A 10577-nucleotide genomic window follows, 5' to 3' on the forward strand; every position below is an offset into this window, starting at 1 on the left:
AGAATAGAAAACTCAAAATTAGACCATAGAGGAAAGAATTATGCAACTTCAGCAGTGTGTGTGTGTATCTGTGTGTGTGTGTGTGTGTGTCTTAATGTGTGTGTGTGTGTGTATGTGAGAGAGAGAGCGAGAGAGAGAGAGAACGAGAGAGAGAGCATAATTGTATTTCACTGCACTCTGGTTTCTGTCAGGTGTTGGTGTGGTTTAGGAAACAAACATTGGAAACACACACACACACACACACACACACACATATACAATGTACCTCCCTTTTGCAACCGACAATCTACACACTTTTTGGTGCAGTTGCAGTGGAGTGTGTGTGGGTGTGTGTGTGTACGTGTGTGTGTGTGGGTGTGTGTGTGTGCGTGTGTGTGTGTGCATACTGATCCCCAGACGTAGAACCCAGGGGGTCGCTGGTCAGAGGTATAGGAGCTGGGTGCCGCTGACGGGTGGTGTTTGACTCTGGCCCTTTGGAACGCCCACACACACACACACACACACACACAGACCTACGTCATCCGTGGTCGTCTATTTATACTCCCTTTGTGTCTTTAAAAGAACAGCGTGGCTCTGCCTCACACCGGTGACTCACTCCCGCGAGGAGGAAGTTGTGTGTGTGTGTGTGTGTGTGTGTGTGTGTGTGTGCGTGTGTGTGCGTTTGTGTGCGGATGCATTCCACCCAACTAGTGAGAAAACTTCACCCAAACAATCACATTTCAAACTTGAGCTGGAGACACCAGATGACACCCGGCTCAGTGTTAGTCTGAGGGAGGTGGTTCCTGTTCTGTGATGAGCGAGTTCCACACAGGCCTCGTGAGTCGCACCGAGCGAGTGACTTGCAAGTCACTCGCTCGCTTGAGTGTTTTCTGTTCGGCACGCACTTGATTTGCACTTGATTTGTTCTCCGAGAGGCAGGTGTCGCTCTGTGCGGAGAGGGGCCCTCGCAGCCACGTTAACGTCACACACGAGTGCATTTGACGCGCAGCGCTCCATGTCGTAACGTCCTGTGTCTCTGTCGCGCTGCAGGATCCACAACCAGAGGCCAGTGGACGCTTCGAGAGGAACATCTGCAAGCACTTTTTACTGAAGAGGATTGAGCCTTTGACGGTAAGCTCGTTTGGCTCAGGTCTTCAACCGTGATGATCTCCAATCATAAGGATGACCGTCGTCGTGCGTTGTTAAACCAACTCATTCATTGATTCGTTCATTAATGATTTTTCTTTGTTCTCCTGCCAGTCTGGTCTTCTCGAGGACTCTTCAGCCCCTGGATGAACTGGACGGAGAGCAACAACCCCGCAATCCCATCGTGTTTACAAAATGGCCCACAGGAAAAAACTGTTCTGATGCTTTTTTCCCGAGCCCCGCCCCCCTTGTCTCCGATTTCAACTTCCCGATTCAATCCTGGATTAGCCGTCCGCCGCGCGGCAGTCATGGCTCGACACATACTGTTTTTCTGAGATCAGCGGGTCGCCACTGTAAGCCACACGCTGTCAAGCGTGGCAGCCCCACTGCCTTTTCAAATCCCATAATTTCCACCCTTCCCGCCACATCTCCCCCGCTCACCCGCTCCACCGACCCCACCCTCCACCGCCGGTCCAACCGTCAGGGGAAATGGAGTCTCACGAATCACCTGTTGGCGGACAGAAATGCATAAAAAAGGAGAAGGCTCCCTTACAGAGGGGCTGGGCGTCGGAGCCCACCGCCTCCTCCAAAAGGAGCACGTTCTCCAGCCCCGACGCGTCGCGGAACTCTTCCCGCGAGGGCCAGCCCTGCGACGAGGGCCCGGGCACAGCCTCCGGGACCCAGCAGAAGTACCCGTCGCCCGGCGTCCCGGGGAAACTGCTCCAACCGTCGCGGGAGCCCCAGGGTCCGTTCCCTCAGGGGTTCCCCCGGGGCTTCGCCTACCAGCCGTACCCGCAGCACCCCCAGACGGAGCGCTTCCACTCGGGGGCCAAACCCCAGCCGGGCCTGGAGCCCCACGCTTGGCCCTTCGCCGGTCAGCTGCCCTCGGACGAACATTACCCCGCGGGGAACCTGGGCCACCCGCACAGGGCAGCGGGAGGGAGGTTTCCTCGGCAGAAATCCCCCAGTTTGCCCAGTTCCTTCGGACAGTATTCCCAGTCAAGCCTGGACCCCGGCGACGAGGGCTACGGCAAAAAGGACCAGAAGCCCAAGAAGCCCGGTAAGTACATCTGCCACTACTGCGGCCGAGCCTGCGCCAAGCCCAGCGTGTTGAAGAAGCACATCCGCTCGCACACGGGGGAGAGACCCTACCCCTGTGTGCCCTGCGGGTTCTCCTTCAAAACCAAGAGCAACCTTTACAAGCACCGCAAGTCCCACGCGCACGCCATCAAGGCTGGCCTGGTGCCGTTCTCGGAGATGGGTCTGGTGGGCCGCGGGGGGGATCTGGACCTGGCCGGCGACGTCCAGTCGGACGGCGAGCAGAGCACGGACACGGACGAGGAAGGACTGGAGGGCTCCACGATGCTGATGGAGAAGGAGACCCCCGGGCCACAGATCTCCTTCGTAGCTGACAAAAGAGCAGGTGATTAGTTTTTTTTTAAAGAAGCTCAATAATTAATGGCCTTTCAATTTGTGTTCGGCTCGTTACTTTCAGATAAATCTAGTTGTATGAATTCAAAACAACAAACAGAAAGTTGTGGTTTAAAGCGAAAAAGCCTTTTGTTTTTAATTGCTTAATTGGAAGAAAGTAAAAAAAAAGAAAGTAAAAAAAGGTGTATTTCTTCTTCCCTTTGTTGTGATCGTCTACTTTCTTCCTTCTCTGATTCGCCCCACATGGTCTCCTCCTCTACGCCCAGGTGGGGTGGAACCTGCCTATGCTGATTCAGCGGAGCAGATGTCCATGGGCTCCATGAAGGTGCCCATCCTGATCGTCCCCAAGCCAGGAGGGGTCCCCTCTCCGGCGATGGAGTGCCCTTCCTTCCCCGACATGAAGGGTCCACCGCACCACATGCCGGGCTCCCAGGCCGAGGCCCTCGGGAACCCCGCGGAGGACTCTCCGACCATCAAACAGCGGCTGGCCTTGAGGCTGAAGCAAGGCCAGGAGCCGGACTCCACCCAGTCCCAGACCCAGAACCTCCTCAGCCCCCACAGCAAGGGCAGCACGGACTCCGGCTACTTCTCCCGCTCGGAGAGCGCGGAGCAGCAGATCAGCCCGCCCAACACCAACAGCAAGTCATACGAGGAGATCATCTTTGGACGGACTCACCACGGGCCCACCTCTCGATCCGGACAGTCCATGGCCAGTGGGATGGCTCAGGCGGATCCCGGTAGTCAGGCGTGCCTAAAGAAGTCTGGTGCCATTCTGGAGATGGGGAGGATAGCGGAGGGCTTTTACAAGGGGGACGGGGGGATCTCTGGAGATCCCAAGCAGTATGCGACGGGCCCCTGCCAGAGCAGCACGGGGCTGCTGGAACCTCCCACCGACTCGGCGACCCTTACCCGGAGCAACTCCATGCCGACGTCCTCCCCGACCAACCTCAGCGTGCCGAGCCGCATCCAAGGCAGCCAGTCCTTCGACGAGATGATGACGTCCGACGACGTGTTCTACCCGGCCAGCCTGCGCCGACTCCAGAGGCAGGCGGCCTTCGAGCTCACCCACCACGAGGCCCACGCCGTAGAGGCCGAGGTGTACGGCCACGTGCCCAAGAATGTGCTCATCGCAATGGGCTCCAAGATGGGGGAGCGCAGCCCGGGCCTCCCGGAGCACATCGCCTACAGCCCCTACGGGACGAAAGTCGGGATGGCGGAGATCGCCACGAGGAAGAGGCGGAAGCAGAAGAGCGTCGGCGACGAGGAGGACAGCCCCGGCCAGTGCGACAGCAGTTGCAGTGGCTCTGTGGAGATGATCGGCGACTATGACTCCAAACACGGCAGCCTGGACGGATCCAGGGGCACCCCGACAGGGAAGGGCTCGCTGTACAGCGCTCACAGTCAGTCGGACAGCTTTGACACCTGTGCCAGCATGGGCTCCGACGACATGGTGCTTCTCCCCGACTTGGAGGGCAGGAAGGCGGTGGGCAACGTCATATCAGTCATCCAGCACACCAACTCCCTGAGCCGACCCAACTCCTTCGAGAAGTCTGAGTCCTTCGACCAGCTGGCCTACCACCCGGCGGACAAGGCCCTGTGCAGCCAGTACTCTGAGCAGTCGGACCCCGACATCTTCGAGGACGCCCTGAGCCCCGAGTCCGCCATGCAGCGGACGGAGAGCATGGAGCAGCAGCTGCTGAGCGACAGCGACCTCGCCTCCGTCTCCTCGTCGCCGAGCGCCACGGCCTCTCCGGGACAGCCCTACCACATCCCCCACAAGCTGGTGCGGCAGCCCAACATCCAGGTCCCCGAGATCAGGGTGACGGAGGAGCCGGACAAGCCCGAGAAGGAGGCGGAGGCGTCGCTGGCCAGCGAGCCCGAGAGGCAGGAGAAGCAGCAGCAGCAGCAGCAGCAGCAGCTGCCGCACGTGGTGGAGGAGTTCCAGCTGCCGCAGAGGAGCGACACGCTGTCCCAGATGCCCTCGGAGAAGCTGCCGCCGAAGAAGAAGCGGCTGCGCCTGGCGGACCTGGATCACTCGTCGGGGGAGTCCAGCTTTGAGTCCACCTGCACCAGCCTCTCCCGCAGCCCCAGCCAGGAGAGCAACCTCTCCTACTACTCCTCCTTCTCCATGTCCTTCGAGCGGGAGGAGAACCTCAAGTCTGGGTCACCGACAAAGCAGGTAGTCTCGCCAGGACGTTGTTGCAGCACGTCAGTCCTAGAGATTTAGGCCCTGTCCCATTTCTCCCCCCTTAAAACCTCCACTTGGTTTGGAGTGCCCTCAATAGTAGATCTTCCACTTCGTTTTAAGCCTGCGTCGGACCTCACTACGTTTTGAGGGTTGATTATGAGGGCAAAATAGCACTCCCCCTTAGCTCCCTACAGTAATGGGACACCCTGCCCCTACACGAGAACGAAGCAAAGTCTAGGGTTAGGGGAGGTATTGGGACGGGGCCAAAGTGTTATCTTCCGTGAGGCAGAAAAAAAAACAACTTGATCTTGATCTTGATCTTATCTTTCCTTGGTTATACACTTCCTATTTGCATCAGGTTTGCCCTGAAATACGATCTTAATTAAGGATACTTCATGAATACACTACGGTGCGGTTCAAAATAAAGATTTACATTTGGATAATCCTAATGTGTCCTAATGTGCATTTACCGTACTAAGCCCGGTTTACCTGTCCGAGCAGGAGGACGCTTCGAGCTGCTGCGGTACGGGTACAGCTAGCAAGCAGTCGGAGTTCCTGACGGTCCCGGGCAGCGGTCACTCCAGCCACCACCAGCAGAGGGAGATGAGGCGGTCCTCGTCGGAGCAGGCGCCCTGTGCCCTCGCCACGGAGTTCCCGGAAATGCGCAGCAAGTCCTTCGACTACGGGAGTCTGTCGCCGGGGTCCAGGCAGGGGGAGATGTACAGCAGCGCGTCCGCCATGAAGGAGAGGCGGCGAGGCTATCTCGTCAGACAGGTGGCGGGAACTTTTATTTTTTTACATTTTATAAAGTTTGGCAAAATATATAATTCTTTATTTCAGACCCAGGGGGATCCATGTCACAACAAAGTGTGATGGAAGGATATCATTTTTTAAAGATGAACCGGTGTAAACTGTATAACCACAGCTGTTCAGTACAGGAGAGTTCCGTAATGTGGATTGTAACTGTGCTTTTATTTTGTAGTGGTTGATACAAGCTACAAGTGATGAAAAACAGTGGGAATCTCTCTGGAAACACATGAGAGATACTTTGTTTCTGATGTAGTGCCATCCAATAGTGCTGCCGACAGCGATATATTGTTTCTCTTCTTCTGAGCGTCTGCTAAATGTAAATGCTATGCTATAAGCTACACAATTGCTAGCTACAGCTAGCTCGTTAAGGCTGTTATCGGTTTTTCTACAGACATAATTTTTTTTGATTACATCTCAAAATTGAAACACGTTCTTTAAATGAATTTCATCAAATCCCCAAGTAAATTAAATAGCAACACAGTGAGTGAGTTTGTTTGTTGGTGAGCTACTTCACTCATTCATGCGCTCATTTGTTTTTGTGATTGACAGGCATCACTCAGCGTGTACCCAGAGGCCGGCCCACCGGAGCCCGGGCCGGGGGAGTCCTCGGGCAGAGCGGACTCGTCCGACCACGGGTCCTGGCCCGGTCAGGGAGGACCGGGCCAGACCGGCACAGAGCTGGCCAACAAAATCAAGAGGGCCACACTGGGGAGTGGTGGTGAGAGGAGCCTGTCTGTGTGATGGTTGTGTTCTTCTGTCTTGTACCCGTCTTGAACTGCTCTGTTTGATGCATGATGTGCTATCTTGTTAATAGTGGTTTTTGTTGTGTTGCTCTGTATTACACATTATATGGTATGCTGTTAATAGTTATTGTGTAGCTCTATATTATACATTATATGGTTTCATGTTAATAGTTGTTGTGTCGCTCTATATCATATGGTATCGTGTTAATAGTGGTTGTGTCGCTCTATATCATATGGTATCTTGTTAATAGTGGTTGTGTCGCTCTATATCATATGGTATCTTGTTAATAGTGGTTGTGTCGCTCTATATCATATGGTATCTTGTTAATAGTGGTATTTGTTGTGTCACTCTATATCATATGGTATCATGTTAATAGTGGTTGTGTTGCTCTATATCATATGGTATCTTTTTAATAGTGGTTGTGTCGCTCTATATCATATGGTATCATGTTAATAGTGGTTGTGTTGCTCTATATCATATGGTATCTTTTTAATAGTGGTTGTGTCGCTCTATATCATATGGTATCATGTTAATAGTTGTTGTGTCGCTCTATATCATATGGTATCTTTTTAATAGTGGTTGTGTTGCTCTATATCATGGTATCTTGTTAATAGTGGTTGTGTTGCTCTATATCATGGTATCTTGTTAATAGTGGTTGTGTTGCTCTATATCATGTGGTATCTTGTTAATAGTGGTTGTGTTGCTCTATATCATGTGGTATCATGTTAATAGTGGTTGTGTTGCTCTATATCATGTGGTATCTTGTTAATAGTGGTTGTGTAGCTCTATATCATATGGTATCTTGTTAATAGTGGTTGTCTTGCTCTATATCATGTGGTATCTTGTTAATAGTGGTTGTGTTGCTCTATATCATGTGTTATCTTGTTAATAGTGGTTGTGTCGCTCTATATCATATGGTATCATGTTAATAGTGGTTGTGTTGCTCTATATCATGTGGTATGTTAATAGTGGTTGTGTTACTCTATATCATATGGTATCTTGTTAATAGTGGTTGTGTTGCTCTATATCATGTGGTATCTTGTTAATAGTGGTTGTGTCGCTCTATATCATGGTATCTTGTTAATAGTGGTTGTGTTGCTCTATATCATATGGTATCTTGTTAATAGTGGTTGTGGAGCTCTATATCATATGGTATCTTGTTAATAGTGGTTGTGTTGCTCTATATCATGGTATCTTGTTAATAGTGGTTGTGGAGCTCTATATCATATGGTATCATGTTAATAGTGGTTGTGTTGCTCTGTATCATATGGTATCATGTTAATAGTGGTTGTGTTGCTCTATATCATATGGTATCATGTTAATAGTGGTTGTGTTGCTCTATATCATATGGTATCATGTTAATAGTGGTTGTGTTGCTCTATATCATATGGTATCTTGTTAATAGTGGTTGTGTCGCTCTATATCATATGGTATCATGTTAATAGTGGTTGTGTTGCTCTATATCATGTGGTATGTTAATAGTGGTTGTGTTGCTCTATATCATATGGTATCTTGTTAATAGTGGTTGTGTCGCTCTATATCATGTGGTATCATGTTAATAGTGGTTGTGTTGCTCTATATCATATGGTATCCTGTTAATAGTGGTTGTGTTGTGTTGCAGGCCTGGCCTCTCTCCATCAGCACCTCCTGCAGAAGAGCATCAGTGAGGACAGCCTTCAGGACGGCCCAACCAATCAGAGGTGAGCCTTTGATAGCTCTGTGGGTGCTCTTTGTTCAAAGGTGTCGGTTGCTGCAGCCTTGATTCCTACCATTTCCTGCTTTCCCAACAATGTTACTTTTTTATTTTTGTGGCAATTCTCAAAAGACAGAAAATTGGCTCTCAATGTGTTATCGTGAAAATAAATCAATCGTCCTCCCCTACTTCTCTTCTACCAAAGCTGTTATGCAAGCTGCTCTCATTTCATCCTCTCGCCACCTTCCACTATTTGTCATAACTCATTTCCTGTTTAGCTACTATACCATATATTTTTAGCACAGAATGTTATTTGAAATTGGCTCAGACTGAATCACAAACTTCACACTGTTCTTCTACCTCGGCTGCTAGAAGTTGGTGCTGTAGTGTTAATAAAGTTTCTATTGAAAGGTCATTCAGTGACAGTTCTGTTTTACCTCACTGATGACGGAGCGATGACGTCACGTCAGGACTCACCCCCTCCCCCCCCCTCCCCCTCTGACGTCACAGGTCCTCCCACCACCGGCTGCAGAAGCAGGGCTCCTCCATGGACTCAGAGCCCCAAGGTCAAGAGGTCGCGCCCTACCAGGCCCACCAGCCCTCGGCGCCGCCCTTCTGGGGCCCGGAGGGTTCCGCCGCCCCGCGGTCCCGGCTGCACCACGGCTTCCAGACGCCACAGCAGTATCCCAACCTCCACAGCCGGGCCCCGGCCGACGGCCAATCGGACGGCTGCAACCCCTCCCATGTTTACGCAGCGTCGCGGGCGTCCTCGCACAATCCCACGCAACAACAACAACAACAACAACAACAACAACAACAGCAGCAGCTGTTCCGCTCGCTGTCCCCAAAGCTCTCCAGCTCCTCGTACAGCCCCACCTCCTCCTCCTCCACCTCCTCTACCTCCACCTCCACCTCCTCCTCCTCCTCCTCTGGTCCCACCCTGCTCCAGCAGCTCCAGCCGGTCTTCGCCACGCAGTCGCTGGCGGGTTGCCAGGCGGCGGCGCAGGGCGTGCTGGTGCCGGTGCGCGTCCACACCCACGTGCCGTCGTACGGCAGCGTGACCTACACCAGCGTCAGCCAGCTGCTGACCAATCACAGCTGGGGGGGAGGAGGACCGGGGCTAATCAGGTTAGGAGGCGGCGGCGCCACCACCGGCGGCGGCGTGGGCGTCGCCGTCACCGTCGCCCAGGCGACGGGTGGGATCTCCGGGGGGATCGGCGGGCCGGGCTTCAACCTGCTGCACTTCCTGGGTCAGACGGACGCGGCGGGCGCGGCGGCCGCGTTGCTGCGGCAACACCCGCTCTCCTCCTCCTCCTCCTCCTCCTCCTCCTGCGAGGCGTCGCCGGGGAACCGGCTCGCCGCGGGCGTCACGCTGTCGCTGACGACGGGCACCGTGTCCACGGCGGACGCGTCGGGCGCCGGGACGGGCGGCGGCGGCGGCGGCGGCAGCAAGCGCATGCTGTCCCCCACCGGCTCCTCGGAGCTCTTCTTCTTCCAGACCAAGCAGCAGAAGCGCGTGAAGGAGGAGCGCATGTACGGCCAGATCGTCCGCGACATGAGCGCCGTGGAGCTGAGCGGCGCCGGGGGGGGCCCCGCCGCGGCAGCCCCCCAACCCAGCCCCCCCGCCGCCGCCGCCGCCGCGGCTGAAGAGCGAGGGCTCCTCGGACGAGCCGCCGGAGAGGATGACCGCCTCGTCCCCTCGGCCCGCCAAGATCTCCGTGCCGGTGCGCTCCTCGGCGCCCCAGCTCCCCGACATCCCCCCCGCCGAGAGCTTCACGCCGCCGCTGCAGATCGTCACCGACGCCACCGCCGCCGCCGCCGCCGCACCGGGCCCCGCGCCGCCGGGCGGCCGCGACTCCCCCGAGGCCCTGGACGTGGACCCCGTCTCCTCCAGCCCCGAGCGCTGCGGCAGCCCCCAGTCCATGGCCTCGCTGTCCAACGACGAGGGGGACGACGCGCCGGCGGCGGCGACCGCGCCCACCGCGCCGCCGCCGCCGCCGCCGCCCGCCGGCACCGCCGACGAGCGCCTCCCGCTGGCACGGCGGGCGGCCCGCTCGCCCTCGCTGGCCCTCGCCAGCGACGCCCAGCAGCAGCTCTTCCAGTTCCCCGGCCTGCGCACGGCCACCGCCGTCAGCTGGTGCTTCCTCAACTACACCAAGCCCAGCAGCGGCGAGGCGGAGTCGCCGCGCGGCTCGGCGTACGCCTCGTGGTGCGTGAGCGCCTACAACCCCAACCCGCTGGGCCTCAGCACCAAGGCGGCGCTGGCCCTGTTGCGCTCCGGCCAGCGCCGCGGCGGCGGCGCCGAGACCTACAGCACGGCCGCCATGGGCCCGCCCAGCACGGGCAAGCTGGTGTCCTCCGTGTCCTGGAGGCTGCGCTTCGACCAGGTACGGCGCGGTGCGGCGCGGCGCTCTACGCGCCCCCCCCATCCCCCCCCGCCCCCCCCGCCGGTACGGCACGGCGCGGCACTCTACGCGTCCCCCCCATCCCCCCCCATCCCCCCCCTCCCCCCCCCGCCGACGACGCCCGTCCGACGCTGGAACGGCGCATTCGATTAGCTTGTACTCTTCGGAAGGTTGCGTTGGA

General features: G+C 55.8%; 1 protein-coding gene and 1 non-coding gene across 2 annotated transcripts; both read left to right on the plus strand.

The window, feature by feature from the left end:
* Positions 1 to 1026: 1026 nt before the first annotated feature.
* Positions 1027 to 10378, plus strand: LOC311373543 (transcription factor HIVEP2-like; the record flags this gene model as incomplete). Its single annotated transcript, XM_084490288.1, is given in 8 exon segments — positions 1027 to 1110; positions 1240 to 2548; positions 2823 to 4735; positions 5246 to 5518; positions 6104 to 6272; positions 7920 to 7998; positions 8502 to 9573; positions 9575 to 10378. Coding segments are annotated over 7 exon segments (5244 nt in total), but the record flags the coding sequence as incomplete, so codon positions are not given.
* On the plus strand, positions 5738 to 5809 carry LOC311373544 (small nucleolar RNA SNORD79). The gene has a single exon (XR_014642306.1). It is a non-coding gene; the product is annotated as a small nucleolar RNA SNORD79 (small nucleolar RNA).
* Positions 10379 to 10577: the final 199 nt, after the last annotated feature.

This window comes from Micromesistius poutassou (assembly GCF_964030765.1).
Source record: "Micromesistius poutassou genome assembly, contig: SCAFFOLD_1180, whole genome shotgun sequence".
Taxonomy (NCBI): Eukaryota; Metazoa; Chordata; class Actinopteri; order Gadiformes; family Gadidae; genus Micromesistius; species Micromesistius poutassou.